Here is a 21,560-nt window from a genome sequence, read left to right as displayed (position 1 = left end):
TCATCTTTAAATCGTTTATATGCACGTGTTCTCATTAATGCTCTTTATAAGCAGATAAATTTGAAAGATTTGATCTATTAAAGTTAACGTTTTTAACCTATATTGAAATGTTTTTAAAGGTAAGCTTTTTATATAACAAAGGCTAATTTTCTTAAGATTAATTTGGAAAATTAATATTCATTAGTTAAGAGCATGACAAATATTTTCCTATAAAGAAAATTAGAACAAGTGACACTCGTTTTTCCACAAATTACATTTAAAGTGATGAAATGAATGGCATTTGTGTGTTATTTCTTGTATAAGTGATTTTCTCTAAATCTTTAGGCATCAATATTTCTAAAACTTTGCTATATATCGAAAAAATTTACTCTTAATTTTCGTCTAATTTTCCCAAGTAATAACAGAATCCACCCCCAAAATTTCAAACGTGTCTCATATATTTTCAGACACTTATTTTTTGCGATCTTCCATAATTATTCAATTAACACCTTAGCCAGTTCAATTAACACCTTAGCCTTTTTACTAAATATAGCCGTTCAATTAGCTGCCTGAATTATATTCAGCCATTCAATCAAAAAGCTAGGCAAACATCATTTGATCAAATTTTTACTAATGTTTGGGTTCTATGAGGAATATTTATTTATTTCATTAGATTAGCGATCGAATCTGAGAGATTTGAGTTAGAGAAATTTTTATAATAAGTAAATTTGTAGAAATACAATTTTTCTATACTATACCATTAGCGGATTATCTCACTAATGATTGGTTTTAATTACGTCATACTACCTGATTTAAATTTTGCTGTAATAGATTTTTTTTTTTTTAATATTTGGAAAAATTGATTTATATATCAGATGGGAAATTTTTAAAATAATAAACCAGTTTTTATAATTTTTTTTAGATATAATAATTTAGATAAAAATTCCTATAAAAATTTGATGACCGGATCTTAAAGTTAATAAATTTAGTATTCACTAAAGAAAAGAACCATTTATAAGAAACCAATTTTATAATGTTACTAGCTGTTACTCGTCGTTTCAGTGGGTAATACCAATTTTAAAAATTAATACCAAGAGAAGTAATTTTCAACCCTAGATCTGATTGTTTTATCAGGTTTTATATCCTGTATGTATGAAATATATATCAAGGTATACTAATTTTAGTCCCAAGCTAAAAATATTGATACAAAGAACAAATTTTTTGTATAGGTTTCATCTGTCTGTCTGTCTGTCTGTTTGTCTATCCGTCCATCATCACGATAACTTAAAAACAAAAATAAATATCAAACTGAAATTTTTATAGCGTGTTCAGGACGTAAATAGGTAAAAGGCATAGGTCAATTGGGCCCTCTTGTAAATCGTCAAAAATAGAACAGAAGTTTCAATGTAAAAATGTTCCTTATAAAAAATAAACAACTTTTGTTGAAAACATTTTTTTCTTTAACAACCCCGTTTACCCGTGAAGGCGCAAATTAGCCAAAAACTTTGGTGTCCAATTTCTCCAAAACTATAAAAGATAGGTAATTGAAAATTTGCAGGTAACTGCAACTACTGGTCGGAAGGAAGCCATAATTGTGTTGGTTCTTTAAACTTTTCTACTTGATTAAAAACAATGCAAGCACTAACATTTAACACTTTCTATACAGGGTATTTAAACAATCAATACAGTCAATTGGTTATTCCTAAATTTAAGATTAAACAAAATTATTTTGGAATCAGAATTTGACACCGCCTAATCACGATTTCACGATTATAGATACACATGTGTCATGTGGATACCGTGTCATTCACGTGTCAGTGTCTTGGAATTGCGATCAAAACATGTATATATTTATCGAATCAAAATAGATAAAATAATTAAAAATAAGTCTTTTTAAGATAAAAAATTGCAATAATAAATAGAAATCTGACATTTACATTATTGATAATATTAATATCAATCATATGTTTAATTTAATCGAATGTCCGATGTGCAACTTCTATAGTGCTTTCGTTACCAAAACCCGTAACGGATTTTGGACATGTAGTAACATTTTCGTCATTCTTAAGTTACAAAAGAACTAGTTAAGTTTTTACAATTTTCGAAAAAATTTAAGAAAAAACGATTTATTTGAATGTCTGCGAGATATTTGTATTGATATTCCGAAAACCATAATTTGGGACGTATTTCAACCAATGACATGTTTGTCAGGTTTTAATTAGCCTTAAAGTCAACGGGAATGAATCTAAAATTATTTTTTTTTCAAGGATTACGACCAGATATATTTGATTTAATAATTTTCTTGAAAATTTCTAAGAAAAATAGTTCACTCCCTATCAGTTTCTGTGACTTTCCAACGACCTTGACTAAAAAAAAGTGTATAGTTCATTTTTCAACAGTTTTTAAAACTACAAACTTAAAATGAAATTAATAACAAATCTTTGATTGACTTTAATAAACATTTATAAAATTAATCACACATAAACACACACTTCATAAATTTTTTATCAAAAGTCGCGTTGGAGAAAAAAATAGTGTTGGGTGTTGCATGATTTCTAAATGATATCCTTCTGACTTTGCCGCGGTCATTGATAAACATGAATTAAATCAATTGAATGACAATATAAGAACGTTCTTGAACGGTCACACAACCAAAAACATTTATTAATTTTATTATTAATAATTATCACAAATTTATAAAATATTAATGTTATCTATGTTTTGAACCACTATTAAATTGTATGATTTATGTTGTTTGAGGTTTGATTCTAAACTAATTTATTTTATTATGTGTATCAGATAGTGTATCACTAATGAAGCAAGTGATTATCAAAATGTGTTGATGGATGGCTTTTCTTGTAGTCACCTTTTTTTTATTATATTATTATTTTATATTAGTTTGAAATTCTATTCTGAGCTAAAAAGTTAGCACGACCATTATTTCCTGAATGAAACTTCTCTAATAGAATTAATATTGATCAGTTATGTTACTGAGTCAGAATGTATCTATACTAAGTACTCGTATTGGAGTTTTACCTCCGTTTTATATAGGGCAATTTTGTATTAAAATGTCATGTACTGTGGACAAGTAACAAATGAAAACATCCATCGCTTAACAAAAACGATACTGTAGCAAATGAAGTATTTGACCCAGAAAATACTCCGCGCCAATAAATTTTTATGGAAGCCGGTGGAAAATGTTGACCTAAGTGTACTCAACAAAATCATATTCATGCGAACTTTTACATTTTCGATTTACTCCCATAAATTGGGCCAGAAGTACTCTACTTTCGGACACTACATTCTCTTTAAATAACATTAAAAAAATATTGGTTTTTATATTTTGGACGGTTTTTAGTATTTTTTGTTCTAAGGCATTGTTTACCTAATCTCACCGTTTTCTAGATATTAGCATTTGAAAAAAAATGCGGAAATTTCATCGAAAACAGTCAAATTTGAAAGCTAGTGATTCCAGTCAAATTTGGAAGCCATTAGATATTATATTTTGACCGATTTTAAGCATTGTTTGACTCTTGACAATTTTCACCAAACTTCATTTTGGCCAAATCATTTTGTGATTCTGGCCAAAAATTTGAAATTCATATGATTTGATATTTTGAACCACTAATCAATTTTTGATATTTTCTATCAAGCGTCAACGTTTTCGATATATAATCCTGGTAGAGCGCGCAAGATTTTATGCCTTTTATTTAATCATCGGTCCACTTACCGGAACGTTTTTGTTATGAAATTGCTTGGCCAATGTTAGCAAACACTGTTCAAGTTCAAGAACGTTGTCTTTCAAAACGTTGTGATTAAATTTTATCTTTATTCTGAATTGTTCTACAAAGATTAGATTTTGGCACATTAAATTCGACACAGACTTCATCGCGTGTCTTCCCACTTTCATAAACGGATATTAACTTCAGTTTTTCTTTGATAACGACTTGAGCCTTGGTTTCGGCATTTTTCAAATAAACATCCGTATAATAGTAAAACAAAACTAAAACTGAATGTCATTGAGGCTCAAAATAAGTTAAGTGCGGAATTTGATTAATTTTTAATACATATAAAATTCACTCGCTGTTTCAATTATAGAGGTAACTATGTCGATAAAATGGAAAGATCGAATCCCAGATATAGAAGTTTGCTTCATCCCACTAACAGAGGTAATTCAATGCCAAAGTGTTGGGACCTCAGCATGAGTTCCAGTTATGGATGTTTTTCAATTATCCACGTCCCACTTAACCAAGTTCCACTGTATTTTAAATGGCTAACGAGATGATTGCCAAACTGTATAGGATATCTCCTTATGATAAACAATCTTGCTAACTTAACAGACCTCCGTGTATTATAATATCATAATATAATCATGTGTGTTGTTAAAGTTGTTTTTTGATATGTATATTGTTAAGTAATTGACTGACAGAGGCAAGTTTACTATACCCATACATTGTGTAAGCTTAACAGTGTTGTTTTGTGTAGCTTAGTACACTTTGTTATCATGATAAAGAAAGTACACGAACTGACGGGATAGCAGCTTTTAAATTCATGAAATCGTCATCAACCAATCAACAAAAATATAAAAAAAACTTAAGTCGATTTGTTTGATTTGAGACGCGACATTTCACAACAACACAAACATCGACAGCGGAAACAACTTCAATAATATCGGGTCGTGAAGTGTTTTTGGAAAATTCAATTTGTGTGACACACTTAGCTTTGAACACGCTGTGTGTTTGCTTTAAAAATTTTACGCACGCTATTTATTAAGTTTTAATAAATGGGGGGCAAATAAATTTTGGATTTTTTGTGTGAATTTTTGAAATAATTTTATTTTTTTTGTTTTCTTTTTGGATAAATGCAAATTAATGTTGAAAATTTAGTTAGTGCAGTGTTAATTTGTTTTACAATCATCATTTTTACACCAATTTTTATTTTGATCCATGTGTTGTATAAGTGGTCCAACCAAAAACGGTTAAATCGTAAGTAATTTAAATTTTTTTATTTTTATTTTGTTGTCCTTTCCTGATTTTTTGACTTAACAGCCTCTTTTTCAACCTGTATAAAGTATAGGCTGATCTAATTGAGTTTATTTTTTAATTTGAAATAAAACAAAACGGTATGAGATATCAAAATGATTTCTTTTTAACTCCCGAACCAAAAAAGAGGTGTTGTTTGACCGCTATGTATGTGTGTATGTCTGCCTGTCTGCCTGTGGCATCATAGCGCTTAAACGGATGAACAGATTTTGATTTATTTTGTTTTTTTTGAAAGATAATTTAATGGAGAGTGTTCTTAGCTGTGTTTTCAAGTGCGAGTTAAGGGTACCGTACTCGAAACAACTTAAGAATAAACAATAATCTTCTAAATCGGTTCAGTTTGGAGAAGGCTTTAAGGGAAAAAGTAATTTAATGGAAAGTGTTCTTAGATATGTTTCAAGTGCGAGTTTAAGGTTCCGTACTCGAAAAATTTGTCGGGGGTTTTTTAAATTTTCTAAGTTTTACTTGTTAAATTAAAACATTGAATCATGACATTTTTATTTAAAGGCGATTTCATGTAGATCCCCAGAACCATTTACAATTCCATGTCACAAATCCATAAGAAACTGATTACTTTTATGGATGTAAGAGAATTTATTTAGAAATACTCTAACTTATATAAAAAAAAGTCAAGCTTTTTATTTAAAATTGTCTTGGTGCGTTCGTACATCCTTAATGCCATGATCCAATGTATAAACTTAAAGACAAAGCATATTGTTATCTTACACCGGTTTGTTTTTAAACCAATTTAAAGATTCTAGCGACTGCTTTGCTAATTATAAGCTATAGAAATATTTATAATGAATGTGTCAATTGTTTCATACTCATGTAAAATGAATATACAAAAATTTGAAACTAAATTTGTAAAATTTTCTGTTTTAAATATTTGAAATAACAGTTTTGAGATAATGGAATTTCTTGTTGTCATATTACCTAACATTTCAAGGACATTCTTATATATTTCTCCATGTATTGTATAGCGTTCTAAATTTTTTTGGTTATTATCATTACCCGTGGATAGACTTAGATTTTCAGAAAGCAAACCAAGCACAGACTTAAGACTAATCTCAGAAAAGGGGTACTATAAAGCTTTGTCTTATTTAAAAAAAAAAATTTTCGATTAGTTTAAAAGCTTTTAAGAAGAAAATTATTATTACTCACGTAATTTGTAATTAATAAAAAAAAAATTTTGTTTACAATGTTTTATATCCTAGTTGGAGTTAAAAAAAATATTCATCGTAGTATAAATTAATTTATGCTAATAAATTGGTAATTATAAAAATTCCATTTGTTTTTGCAATATTTTACCTCTGCGTATACACATGAAAAGTGAAGTTTACAAAATTTTTAAAAAAACCCCCGACAAATGCAGTTTATCAAGTCATATTTCAAACAAAACCTCTATAAAACACCTCTTTTTGCGTTGTTATTATTGCAGCACAAAACAGTGGCAAAATTCAACGATGTTAATTAAACACTTGTTTGATGCTGGTAAATCATATAACTATTAGAGTGTGCCTCTTGTCAATAAAATGCGATTAGTCTGTATGAAAATCTAGATGTGATTATGATACCTTAAGGTCTCCAGGATATTCCAATTTCATTGGTATCTTTAAAAAAAGTAATATATAAGTCTATTTCATCCTACCGGAAGTAAAAATGGAAATAGGAAGTGCAAGTTTTTTATAAACTTACAGGAAAAGTTTTCTTTTTTCCCATTCTCCTCTAAAATGAATTCGATAATTTTTGGAATGCAACACATTATATTTATCTGATAGAGTTATTTTTTCCAAAATCGATTTTAACTTTACATTAGTTATCACTTTCAATCAATTATTTACATCTGACTCATTCAATAGGTAATCGGACTAAATTTTTTTTTATCACTTCGGATGAAGAATTCTCACTTTACGAATAGAAAAGTGAAGTTGATTTTTAAAAATCTTTACTAGTATGCAAGATATGAACGTTTACAATTCCTATTTAAACAAAGAGGAAGATACCCACTAGTGTCGTCATACGTGGGTATTGCCATAGAGATTACATATAAAACTTTGTTTTGCTAAAAGGAGATGGGCAACCTTTGAATGCAATCTTTGATTACTTATAACTTCTTCGTTTTTTAATCAATTTTAATTTCACTTTCAAATTTTGCATTCTACATTTTTATACAAATTATACATTTGTATGGGTAATATGGCCAATTTGACATTAGGATTATTCCCTATTTACCTGGGAACTCTATATACAGGCATTTAGTCTGTGTATAGAGGACGTGTAGCGTTTTTTAACAGTTTTTTGTTTGTTATTATGATACTGTTTTAGCGTAAAATTATGCACAAGTGTGAACCTTCATACTAATAATTAACTTATATAAACAAAAGTAACTTGATTAAAATTAAATCATAATTTTATCTGACATAAATCTCTTTTGTACACCTAATAAAATTTATTTGTTTTCAATATAAAAGAAAAAATATCTTTTATACTAAATAAGATGAACAGAGCTCAGCTCAGCGTTCAATGAACGCGCTACGCTAAAACATTTTTTTAAATTTGTAACAAAAAAATACACATGAATTTAATGCATATACGTCATGGAATTTAGTAAGAAAAAATTGAGTACCATTGACTTGAGTATAAAACAGGTAAAAGACAGTCAATAGTAGTCAGTCTACTGTTGAATAAAAAATCATCAATTTTTGTATTTTATTTCAATTTTTTATCATAAATAATATATTGAACTTCGCCAAGAAAACTTTGCGAAAAAAAAATAAGTTAATTAAAATGAATAAAATATAAAAACAAATTCACAGATTACAAATGTTTTTTAAAATACTTGAGTCCATGAAGATATAATCTTTCACATGAATGTTAATTGATGTTCTCCCAGTCACAAAATTACTGTTACTCCATCTATTTTGAGATCTCGATTCTCTAAAAATTCGAGATCTCGTAGATTTTAACTTCGATATTCATTGAAATAAAATTTAAATATCTGATAATAATCAAAAATCTAAATGTGTCTGCTATAAATTCATACGATAAATTCATTGAAATAAAATTTAAATATCTGATAATAATCAAAAATCTAAATGTGTCTGCTATAAAACTCACCGTATTTTCCGTAACTCCGCCTGCTGAATAATTAAGGAAAACCCAATACGAAAGTCCTAAACCTACTTTCGTGACTAATACATTTTATTTCTCTTGCTGTTCTTTAATTCTCGACAACATTCAATTACGCAAGTCATATTTCAAACTTTTTTTAAATTCTTAACATGTTCGATCGAATCTCAGCAAAACCCAATATGTATGTTAAAATTTTAACTTTAATACATGAATAAAAGATTATTTGAATTAAATAGTTAAGTGTGTGGAAAGCTTTGTTAGTCTTTTACTGTACAAGCATATAAATTTTTTTTAATAAAAAAAGTTATTGAATTGAAAATAGTGACAAGCACTTTTTGTTTGAATTATTAGTATTTGTTTCCCACTTCGCTTCATTAAAATAAATCGTCCTATTAAAAGCTCATAACAAATTTTTTATAGCTTTTTTTTTTTAATGCAAAAAATGATACACGTGTAAATCTCGACAATAATTGGACGACATTAAGTTTCGATGCAAAAATTATAAGGGACTTGATACAAAGAAGGCCTTTGCTTTAAAACCAACGGTCATTGTCGCTAAGAGCTCAGTTAAATCAATGGAACACATAGATTACCACCTTTCCAGATTTGATAGAGTAACCACCTTTACAGATTTTATCGAGACTATCCACAAATTGTGTACTTTCTTCCTAACTCCCGATATCAACATAAATCTTTCAGAGTTTAGTATATAAACATATTTTTGATTATTATTATTTCATATTCAGATGAATTTGACAGTTCTGAGTAGGTTTTAAAAAGTCGTACGGTATTATGATTCGGTGACAAAATTATATTAATTTCACTATTCCACGACTTTCTAGTTTATCCTGTGTTGCCTAGGCTTTCTCTCGCCAGCGACTTCATATATTTGAACAATTTTTTTTTTTCATCAACAAACTTTGTTAATTGCTTTAATATTTTTGTCCACGTGTGTGTTATATTTTCATAATCCTAGCTCGTTAAACGATTATAAAAATTGTGTTTTCAAAATTAGTTTTTATTATTATTTTAGTAATTTGTTAATTCTAAGTAAATTCTTTTAAAATTAGGTAAATACCTAAATATATTTAAAAGGAAATAATACTGTCTTGATAACATTTATATAACATTATTATAAACTAATATAAATGTCGTCAAAAATATATAACAGGTCTAAAAATTTTAGAATAACTAAAGGATTTATATTTGTGGGTCATATAGAACTTGGAACAATACCATAGATACGACTTAAGCAATTGTCAAATAAATCCTATATTCGAAAAGTTAGAAAACCGGTCACCAAAAATCAAATATAAAATTTTGTAAAATTCAATGTGAAAAAATATGGCATGTAACTTCAATATGGCTGTAATTTTTACATATAGAGGCTGTGTGGTGTTCGCAGCACCAAAATGTCTAAAAAAACAGGTGAAAATATAATAAAATGTGCTGTGAGGAGTACCTGGGTGTGAACAATGAAAGTTGGGAAAATTAACAGGATTTTCGAAAATAAAAGTATCCAGGGCAGGTAGAATATGAATACCTTAAGTTTCCAAATTTCAAATCGATAGAGTAAAAGGTATAATCGCAAATTTTTAAGAGGGCTCTTTAAAAATTATAAAGTTTCACGTCAATCAAAGAATGTTTCACGCTAAGCAAAAATTTGTACATAACAGGCTTAAAACCAAAGTTCTCTATATAAAATGTCCAAAATAGCATATTCTTTTTAAAAAAATATGAATTATAATAATAATTATTAAAATAATAATATTAATAATGTGTTTTCAGATATTTATTTTGATATTTGAATCAGCGTTAATTTAATAATACCTACATACACTTACATAAAATATTTGTGTGAATTTTGCAAAATTGTTTTCATACAAAATCCGTTTTTTATTATTTATATTTTTAATAAAAACATTTTTCATAAAATTTTTTCTTCCCGGTTAAAAAAATTTTATTTTTTAAACGTGAATTTAATTTATCAAGGTCTTGACGTGATTTGGATGTAATTTTTATACCATGTATATATGAAATATACCAAGGTATACTAAGTTTAGTCCCAAGTTTGTAACGCTTAAAAATATTGATGCTATGAACAAAATTTTGGTATAGGTGTTCATAAAATCACCTAATTAGTCCATTTCCGGTTGTCTGTCTGTTTTTCGTCTGTCCGTCTGTCATCACGATTACTCAAAAACGAAAAGAGATATCAAGTTGATATTTTTACAGCGTGCTTAAGACGTAAAAAGTTTGGTCGAGTTAGTAAATGAGCAACATAGTTCAATTGGGTCTTGGGTCCGTAGGGAAATTTTTTGTAAACCGTTAAAGATATCTCAAAAGTTTAATTGAAAAAATGTTCTATTAAAAAAATAAACAACTTTTGTTTGAAACATTTTTTCGTAAATACCACTGTTTACCCGTGAGAGCGCAAATTATGCGCAAATTGTGTAGTATGTATTATATGGGTATATCCGTTATATATGTGTGACATGTATGTATGAGTAATGTGACAGAGTAATCAACACATCCTATACATGGTATTTCAACAAGTAACTCAGTCAATTGTTTGTTTTCACTTGTTTTTTTTAATATTCAAACTAAAAGAGTTTCATATTTACTCATTTGTACTAGATTACAGTGGAGCCAAAATTTTGTACATATGTTTCCAGGAATATACGCGGAAAATCTTTAGAATATTTTTCGTAATTTATCTGAACAGACTTTTGAAATGTCCATCTATAAAATAAATAAAAAAATTAATCATTGCTTCATTTGATTTAAAAACACTTTAAATTGCGCTTCAGAGAATTATACAGATTAAGGAAAATTATTTAATTTTTAACATTTGATTAATATTTTTGACTTTGGTTTGACTTTTTAGTGTCTTTTAACTTTGAATAAATTGACTCTTCTCAGCTGTTTTTTGATCTTAAACACATTTTTAAAAAAACGATCAAGGCCATTTTTGTATTGGAATATTTTTCTGAAATCAGAAATACATTTTACAAAAAATGCACTTATCTGATATTTTGCTTACATAAATAAAAATTAATCTTTAATGGCTGACCTCTGTAATTACGAAAAATTAAATTTATTTAAATATAAATAAAGATAAATACAGAATGAGCCAGATAACTACAGACAAAATAACCCCAAATCGAACATCGCACTTCCCAATTGCCTTTGCCGAGATATGACTTACGGTTTGTAATTTCGATACTTCTCGATTAATATTAGTCAAATAAAAATTTTTATAATAAGCAATTTTGTAGAAAATAAATTTAACGGCAATTTTACTTTTAAAGTTCTCAAATAAATTATTAGATTTTTTATTTTTTTGAACATGACCGTAAATAAGTAAGACAAAAGATGCTAAAAAATAAATTGGGGATCCCAAAACTGCAAACGAAATTTTAAGTTAAATTGATGATGCTTTTTTGTCTGTATTTATCGGAGCCATCCTGTATATTGTAAATGGCGTTACGGGTTAATTTTACATTAATTTTTAATAATAAAATTAATTGTTAATAAGAGAATATTTGAAGGTTATTCAAATGTCAAAAATTCCTAATCTGTTTTAATTTAATTAATTTTTTATATTATTAATTATTAATACAAAAACGATAAATATAATTTATTGACTTGTTTTATTTTTAAAATAAATAAATTTTAATATGCAAAAATATCAAATCAAAATTAGAAACTATTTCAAAATATTTTGACATTGAGAAGACGTCTAATTTTTTTTTTTTAATTTACTACTTTTTGACCTGGTTTAAGAACTTTTAATTATCGAAAGGGAAAGTAATTAAATCGATAAATTAGAGTGAATGTAAACGATATACGTTTGGCTCGTGTTTATCATTGATTTGTGTGTACGAATTAATGCGAATGTACGGGGAATTTATCGCCACTCAAAATTAAACTCTTCAATTTTGAGTTGTGAGACTTATTTTCTCGCTTGAGTTTCGAAATTGATCGAAAAGTGTATAAATTTTGACTAGAATGGGGAATTTTCAAGATTTTCGCATAACTAGCATATCCAAAAATTCGTGAAATAGCCTCAAAAACTCATGGCAAATACTGCGAAATATTTCACGGAAACCTTGGAAAATTTCTCTCATTCAAGTCAATATTGAAATATTTTTTAGCCTCCCTCTGAAACAAAAGCGAGAAAAAGTGTCACTATCTTCCGGTCGATCGTTTTGAGTAGTGCCACTTCTTCTAAAAATAAAATTTATTATTTTTTATTTTTTGATGAATGTGTCTTCCATACTTTAAAAATAATTTTTCCAGAATTTAACTGAAGTTTATGTACTTTGATTACAGTTTCTCCCACTAACGTTGAGTGGATTTCAACTACATAAACAATTTTACACACAAAAATAAGTGATGGGTCGAAAAGGAAAACGCTCAAGAAATGCTCAATGCGTTCACAAAGGTGATAAAAACAAATATTTATGTTTATTTAAAAATTTCGTAGAGTTCTTCTTCTGTTAATTAATCAAATTTTACCAATTGTTTTTAAATAAATTAAGTAGTAGCGTTTAATGAACTTACCCTTTAGAAATGTACGATCAAGTCTATAAAATTTTTGCCAGAAGGGTTACGTTCTATGCACGCTACTTCTTGGAAAGTTGATGTTTTTATGTTTATTAATAGTAGGAAATTAAATTTTTCAAGTTATTATTTTTCTGTTTAGCATGGATTTATTATTTGTTTATAGATGTTGTTAATTTCGCATCCGAAATTGCACTAAAATATTTTGCACGTTAATTTTTATATTGTTCATAAAAATTTGTTATTAATTATTAGTTTTAATTATATAATTTTTGTGGAAAATACTGGACAAATCTTCAGGTAACTTCAAAAAATTTCTGGTAGCCAAACCAGAAATTGTGTAATTTGTAACTTTTATTTAATATAAATACCAAAAAGAATGTCTTTAAATTTAGTCATGCTTACGGTTAGGAAGACCAACCTGAAAAAAATTAAAATAATATCCCAACCTCATCTCGAAGTTTGCCGTTTCATATTGAAATAAAGTAAAAATACTTTCAAACAATTGTCCAACGATTGGAACAAGTACAACTAAATATTTTTATTTATGGGATTGAATCGGATTGAATTTAAAATATGAATTCATTGATACAAAATTACTGAAGTTAAATAAACAAAATCATTACTTCTATGAAAGAGATTGATTTTAGTTTAAAGTCATTCACTTTATCGATGGAAAATTAAATTGTACTTAGTTGGAATATATAATTGTGTAAATAAAGCGAATCGATGAATTAAAAGAAAATTTCCTTGCGTTTGCTTTAAATAGAGTATTTCTTGGTCATTATGATTGCATATCTATCATGTCTAGTCCATATGTGATTGAGCCGTTTTGGGGACAAAATATCAAACAAATGACTATCTCGACTTTGTTGACATAGTCTTGGATGTTCTTCGATGATAAGACATAGACTTTGAGATTTTTCTGCCGAATGAAAAGCAATCTAGAAGTTTGATTTTTGATTATTTCTATTTTCTCAAATCATTTCAATAAAAGTCGTAAAAAGTCAAAAGCACGGCTAACCTTGGAAATCTTCTCATATTTAGCGATTTTATAAGAAAGTATTTTTCTTAGAATCATTATTATTTAATTATATTCATAAACTGTGGTAATTAAATATACAATAATTTATGGATCGAAATTACTTTTGATAGAGAAAAAAATGAAAAGGAAAATCGAAGAAATAAATACCTACATTTTAATAGCATGCACTCTAAGGCCATTTACTAATTATATGGATTATAGTAGGTATCATTAGGATTTTCATTTTTAATTAGTCCAAGCAAAATATCAATTGATTATTAATGCATTTCACAGCACCTGACAAATTATATTCCTATAATTGTATGTATATATACAGAGTGGGCATTTTATTCTATGTACCTGAATATCTCGCCACCTATTAACAAATGACATCAACAAAAATTGTAGAGTTTGATGGGGAACATCATGTTCTGACATCAGATTGGACCCAGTTATTCGGGTTGCTTTAAATTAGAAAGTTTATCCTCATAAAAAAACTAACAATTTTTGTTTAAAACATTTTTTCGAAAAACGTCAGCTTTCGGAAATTATATGTTATTATTTGTCCTGACCGTTTAGGATCTAAATTGGCTATCAAATTAACCCGAAGAACTAGGTCCAATTTGTAACAGAACATGATATCTATCCCTCATCAAACTATGCAACTTTTGTTTAGTTTATTTTTTTATTTGTTAACTATAAAACGAGATATTTAGGTGTATAGATTAAAATGGCCTAGGTGCTGTGAAGATACGGATTCCTAAAGTCCTTTTTAAAAATTATATACCTACAACTTTTAATTTTACAGAATTTACGTTGCCAAATGTCTTGATTGCTTGGACTAAATATCTAATAGGTTACTCAATAATAGTGTTGGCTTCTTGATGCTATTACCTGCAGTATAGCCAAGAAGATAAACTCTATCTTTTAGATAATATAAAACAGAAGTTTTACCCAAGACTTTAAATTCCCATGGAAAACGGAAAATCATCTTGATGGGTAACGAGGATACATGTAAATAAGGATAATCTAACCTTTTATATTAAAATTTGATTTGAAAAACCTTTTTTGAATATTATAAATTATAGTTCTATCTTCTTTAGGAACTTTCAATGCTTAAATTTTTGTTGTAATAATCTCCGCTTTAAACTGTATAGTTTTCTCAGCATAACCTTATTTTTTTGCAATATTTTCGCCTCCAACTCATAGACTAAATTCTAGACACTGAAATTAAATTATTTTGTTTTTGTTTTTTATTCCAATTGTTTTTTGTTAAATGTTTGTTTAAATAAATGCTTAGTAATGCATTCATTTTAATTACATACTTAAGTGTGTATAATACTAACTAATACCTGATATTAGATTGTAACTCTTAGTAAAAGAGCTTTGTGGGAGTACCAAAGAACATGCATTTACTTTAATACTAATTATATCACGCTAAAGTGTTTACAAATTTGTCATCTATGCAGAAATATCGAGAAAATCATTTTGTCATGAAACAGGCGTTGAATAAATAGATGGGTATTAAGAAATTATAGTAATTTATAACAATACTGTTTAAATATATGAATGAACTGTCTAATAAAGAATAGCTTACTCTTTTAATAATCTAGTTATTCCATAGACCACTAGTATTTTTTTTAATGCTAGCCATAAGTGACAGTGTCTGGAGGAAAGAGAGAGAATGTTTCCGTATCTCTATAAATGACGTCACTATAGAATTCTTTCTCTTACCTGCGACCACTCACTGTTCTCTCGCGCATTCTATTCTGATAAAATCTCTATGATACATATTTTCCATATTTTGATCATACGACCCATTTTGAAACGTAAACATGATGATTGTCATATTGACTGCTTGAAGTTATAAGTGATTCTTCTAATAACAAGACCTGACCCATGGTAGAGGAGGTGATACATCGTTTCTCATACCACCTCATTGTGGCAGCTCTTGTAATAGTTATGCCAAAGTACATTTTTTTAATAAAATCCACAGCTTATGTTTCAATAAATAATAATATAAATAAGAATGATTACCTACCACAATAAAATATTTAATGTTATTTATTTATATTTAATTTTATTAAATTATTATTGATAAATAAAAACAAATTAAAGGCAATCAACTCTTTATTAACTAGTAAAGTAAGTAAGTAGTATTAGTATGTATTAAAGTGTAATACATCTGGTATTTGTATTCCTAATAGGTAATATTAATGTAAATTCAAGGTTATGTTTTATTTTATATTAAAACCGTCCTGTCACGTTTGTACAATTATTTTACTCTACATTAATTATATTATGGAAAAACAGAGTTTATTCATTTTGTTGTTAATCAGAGTTAAATACCTGGACAAAGGTATCCAGTTTAATTTTCATAAACGAAGTTGTTTGACCGCCATGTTTTTTCTCTCCGCTGCTTTAGAAATAACTTCTTGTTAAGAGTATTCATCTTAAATGGGTGTCCGACTATGGGGATATTCCAGGGAATTGTAAGACCACCGAACTCACTAAAACGGTCACAGAGCTGTATCACTAAGATAGATTTCGGAAGAACCATTTGCAAACTGAAAGTTATTCTTGCATGGAATCGTCTTTTAAAAGACATAATAATCTTTTTTCAAAGAACGTTTTTTGCCAATAACGTGACAGCTTTTACGATATACTAGCTAAGAGAATTGCACCTTCAAGGTGATTCACGACTACTTCATATAGAAATCGTTTCATTTGAAAGAATTTGATCAAACATAAACGACCCTTCCTAACTGAAGTCTTTTTGCGTCGAAGCCCTTATGATGTTTCTCAAACAGCTACAAATGGTTCATGTAGTTGTAACTGGGGAAGGATTTTTTTTCACCTCCGTGCAGAAAGTGTCAGTTTTCTGCCTCCATCGGGGAGAAAAATAGTATACACACAACGGGAGAAAGTAAAGAATGTTATAGATCGCATGTTCACTTTCGCGTGAGACGAAGCCGAGATCATGAATTCGATTTCTACTCAAGTGTATATTTCTGCATTATGGCATCGATGTTAAATATATTAACGATCTTGATCATCTATCTTATGTATGTAAAATCAACCTTAAATGCCCATTACAATTATCATAATATGATATATTATTAAAATCATTCAGTTTTACTCTTCACCAAATTTAATATTTTCAATCAGAAATTAAATTTTCAAAAAGGATGTGATCGAGTAATTGTTTTGTTTTTACAATCGTCAATCATTTTCTCTGATTAGTCTCTTCATTGTATTAAAATTAGTTTTTTTATTTGATTTTTTTCATTAATAATCACAGAGATATTTTACATTCAACTTTTAACTTGAACTTTCAACCCTAGTGAATGTTACCGTTTCGATATCTCTATTCCTAGATATTGAACACTAATCATACTCACCGAATTAGATAAATAAATAACCCTTACAGAAATTTTATGAAATGTAATATGATAAACTAATATATTAAATTCGCTAAACTTACGCAGTTCTGCCGTGGTTCATTTTTCTCCAATTTAATATGTATCAGCTGATGATTGTTTACAAATCAAAAATCAATAAAATTGAAACAATATAATATATTATTAGTTGTATTGTTTTGACTAAATACTTATTATCGTATCATCAAACATATAATTTTTAAACTTTGACTCTTATCATCCAATATTAAATAAGTAGTAGTAAGTAAAACAATTATATTCATATAATTATTTTTTATCTATTATTTTAACATAGCGTGATCGATCGAGGGCCATTCATATTTATGTTGCATTTTTAAATTAAATATTTATCTATTAATAATTAGCGTTCCGTATTCATAATAAAAGTAAATATTATTGTCTTATTTCTTATTATTTTTGAACTCTTGAATTGTAAAACTCAAGAAAAGCATTATGAAGTTTATCATTTTATAAACGAAAGATTATGAAGTTGGTATTTTTCGACAGATTCAAATTAGCTTAAAACGTTCCAAGTTTCGTTCATTTTTCATTTTAATCTATTATGACTGATTACTTGAACAAAAGTTGCAGAGTTTGATGGGGGCGTCTTGTTCTGACATCAGATTGGACCTAGTTATCTGGGTGGGTAAGACCTAGAATAACATTTTAAATAAGAAAGTTGTTCTTCTTAAAAAACATATTTGGAAAAACGTTAGCTTTCAGAGGAAATGCGACTTAGAAATATGTCATTATTGCATTTAATCGCAAGAAAATATCTGTAAAGTTTATCGATAGTTGTAGTTCAAAGTCATGAACACAGATAAACGTCCTCTGACTTCTCTTATCCTTGACAATTTTTTGCTACAATATTTTTCCGTAGTCCATTCTGTATATGAAAAAAAATCACAAAAGTTGTATTTATTCGATCGTATAGTTTATCTATTTTCTGATATCTCAAGAACCTATAGTTCGAAAGTAATTTGATCCGATGTCGTCGTTTTCAGTAGATTATAATTAACTCATAGTAACTCGAGTAACAAAACTGAAAAACATTGTTTTCAAGTTTTCTATTTTATCGAAAATCATTTGTTAGAGTAAATTTGATCTCAAAGTTACAAAAATCGAATTTATTTGAGTGTATTTTTTTTAAATCGTATTTCTGAACGAATTTTAGCAAATGGTACGAAACCCTAAAAAGACTACATATTTAGGACTATTTAAAACGATATCTTAAACATCCTTAAAGTCCGAATGTCCAATTTTATCTAAAAAAAATAATTTAGATTAAGATTAAACATCCCATAAAATCAAAAATCAACTTCAAATGTAATTAATTTTAAAGCATCGCGCATCAAATACTTAATTACAATTTTTTATTTGCGTTATCAATCAATAATTTCGATTTATAAATAAATAATTTTTATTAAATTATGCTGTAATCTATAAAATAAAATTTTAAAGGTCTTCAAACAATCACAAAGGTTAGCACACATTTATGAATTTTTAATTACAACGGGTAAATAAAATATTAAATTTTTTTTACACAAATAACGATTGAGTTTTGATTTGAATGTGAGGCTCATGCGAGTGACGTGCGACGTTGATTTAATTTTATTAAAATTTAAATTTTTAATTTTTTTAATTTAAATTATATTAAAATTATATACATTTTTGATTTAAGTGTGAATTTTATCAAAAATCGATGTTGGGAATATAAACAATCAATTAATTCTAAGTTTGTATATCCGTTGAAATAAAAGACTCTTAAATTGAATTTTAAAAAATGGTGAATAAATATGGCATTTAATTTTATTAAATTGTGGTTCCCGGGAAAAGAAAATTCAGGTACAAAAATTATTTAATTTTAATAAAATTTAATTGTGTGTGCATTTTTAACAATTAATTGTTGACTTAATTTAATATATTCTGTGTATAATTTTAATAGTTTACGCATGAGTAATAAGTGCTTCAATAGTTTTAATGCACGTGTAATATGCAGTGCCGGGTTAACCCATGTTGGGGCCCCCGGAGGCAATTCTCCGGGACCTCAATATGAAAAGCAGACGGCACCGCGGCACCCCTTGTATGCGGCCCTTTTTCATAAAGAATTCAATTGGTTATTAAAAAAATATTGTTCAAAAAATTGCTCTTCGCATAGAATTTTGGACGATATCTCAGAAATTCGCATCGAATTATCAAATGAAAAAAAATCCTGTCTCAGTTTTTAGATTTTATAAATTAATTAGAATCCAAAGTCATAATATCCAGTTTATTTTACTATTAGATAATCATTTTACAAGAAATTATCTGCAATCGATCCGAGAAATTAAGGTTCGGGAGAGATTTTTGATGATATTTTGGAAATTATGTAGCCAATCATAAAATAAACCCGATTTTTGTTTTTTGTGGATCAAAATTATCCTATTCACCAAGTTCTAACGAATTCTGAATCAAAATATTTTTTTGTGATTTTTTCGTACCCCTTAAGAAAATTACAAAAAATCGGGAAAATTTTTTTGTCTCCAATTTCGTTTAAACTCAGTGTATAAGGTCATTTTGACCCAAAAATTACAAAAATCGGGTTTGTTTTATAATTGGATGCATAATTTCGGAGATATCGATCAAAATTCGATAATTTCTCGGATCGTTTTCGGATAATTCAGAAATGTCGCATCGAATTATCAAATAAAAAATATCTAGTCTCGTTTTTTGGATTTTATAAAGTAAGTAGGATCCAAAAGTGACTAAATTCAGTTTATTTTACTGTTAGATAATTATTTTACAAAAAATTGCTTGAAATCGATCCGAGAAATAAAATGTCGGATGGGATTTTGTATGATATCTCGGAAATTATGCATCCAATCATAAAATAAACCCGATTTTTATTTTTTATGGGTCAAAATTACCCTATATATCAAGTTCTATCGAATTCCGAATCAAAATATTTTTTTGTAATTTTTTCGATTTTTTCTAAGGGGTACCCCTTAAGAAAATTGCAAAAAATCGGGAAAAATTTATTGTCACCAATTTCGCCTAAACTCAGTGTATAAGTTCATTTTGACCCAAAAATTACGAAAATCGGGTTTGTTTTATAATTGGATGCATAATTTCGGAGATATCAGTCAAAATCCGGTAATTTCTCGGATCGATTTTAGGTAATTCAGAAATTCCACATCAAATTATCAAATGACAAAAAATCTAGCTTCGGTTTTTGGATTTTATAAAGTAATTAGGATCCAAAAGTGTCGAAATTCAGTTTATCTTACTGTTAGATAATTATTTTATAAGAAATTACCTGAAAACGTACCCAGAAATTAAATTTCGAAAGGGATTTTCATTGATATCTCGGAAATTATGCATCCAATCATAAAATAAACCAGATTTTTGTTTTTTATGGGTCAAAATTACCCTATTCACCAAGTTATATCGAATTCCGAATCAAAATATTTTTTTGTGATTTTTTCGATTTTTTCTAAGGGGTACCCCTTAAGAAAATTACAAAAAATTGGGGAAAATTTATTGTCACCAATTTCGCCTAAACTCAGTGTATAAGGTCATTTTGACCCAAAAATTACAAAAATCGGGTTTGTTTTATAATTGGATGCATAATTTCGGAGATATCAGTCAAAATCCGGTAATTTCTCGGATCGATTTTTTAAATTTTAATTGAAATCAATCCGAGAAATTAGAGGTTAGAAAGGGATTTGGATGATATCTCGGAAATCTTGCATCCAATCGTAAAATAAACCCGATTTTTGTTTTTTATGGTCCAAAATTACCCTATATACCAAGTTCTTTCGAATTCTGAAACAAAATATATTTTGTGACTTTTTCTACGATTATAATTTTTTTACTTTTAATTTAATGGATTTTCTAGTCTTGACAAAGTAATATGTTATTTTCCAAAAATTGCTTCTTTGTTTTTTAACTTTTATTTTTCATTTATTCCAGAAAATAACAATCCATCACCAATAGAAGCGAATCATTCAACCGACGCCTCTGCAGAAACACAAATTTTACAAAAATCCACCACAACACTCGATAACAATTTTATAAACAATATGGCTAGTGTCGATACAGAAACAATCGAAAATTCCGATCAACAGCAACCGTTAACGAATGGAAACGGTGTTCCAGTAAATTTTATGTTAGGTGATGAAAATGGTGATGCAGAAAATATGAACGGTCATGCTGAAACACATCATGAAGAATTAGAGGATCATTTTCCAGTGGACGCAGATGAAATTGAAGAAGATGAAATCAGACGTAATCATTCAAGTACCAGTTTACAATATCAAACACAGCTTCAAGCGAAACAAGATGCCATGGTTAGTTTAGCTGAGAAACGAAGGCGACTTAAGTGAGTACATACATTTT

At 28.0% G+C, this 21,560-nt stretch overlaps 1 protein-coding gene across 4 annotated transcripts in view; it reads left to right on the top strand.

Annotated features, from left to right (window-relative positions):
* The window catches only part of LOC123300040 (acetyl-CoA carboxylase), a 53,183-nt gene that overhangs the window by 4,479 nt on the left and 27,144 nt on the right, over positions 1–21,560 (top strand). The window contains exons 1-3 of one of the 4 annotated variants that reach the window (XM_044882501.1): positions 4,874–4,964; positions 12,489–12,600; positions 21,135–21,543. In XM_044882501.1, the coding sequence (XP_044738436.1) occupies positions 12,552–12,600; positions 21,135–21,543 (458 nt within the window). In that variant the 5' untranslated portion in view covers positions 4,874–4,964; positions 12,489–12,551. Of the gene's footprint in view, positions 1–4,857; positions 4,965–12,488; positions 12,601–18,903; positions 19,029–21,134; positions 21,544–21,560 lie in introns of those variants that run through there. The other 3 variants (XM_044882504.1, XM_044882502.1, XM_044882505.1) reach the window with 3 other exon arrangements.

The sequence above is a fragment of the Chrysoperla carnea genome, chromosome 5 (genome assembly GCF_905475395.1).
Source record: "Chrysoperla carnea chromosome 5, inChrCarn1.1, whole genome shotgun sequence".
Lineage (NCBI taxonomy): Eukaryota > Metazoa > Arthropoda > Insecta > Neuroptera > Chrysopidae > Chrysoperla > Chrysoperla carnea.
Note: the sequence above shows the minus strand (reverse complement) of the source record. Positions and strands in the feature narration are given on the sequence as shown.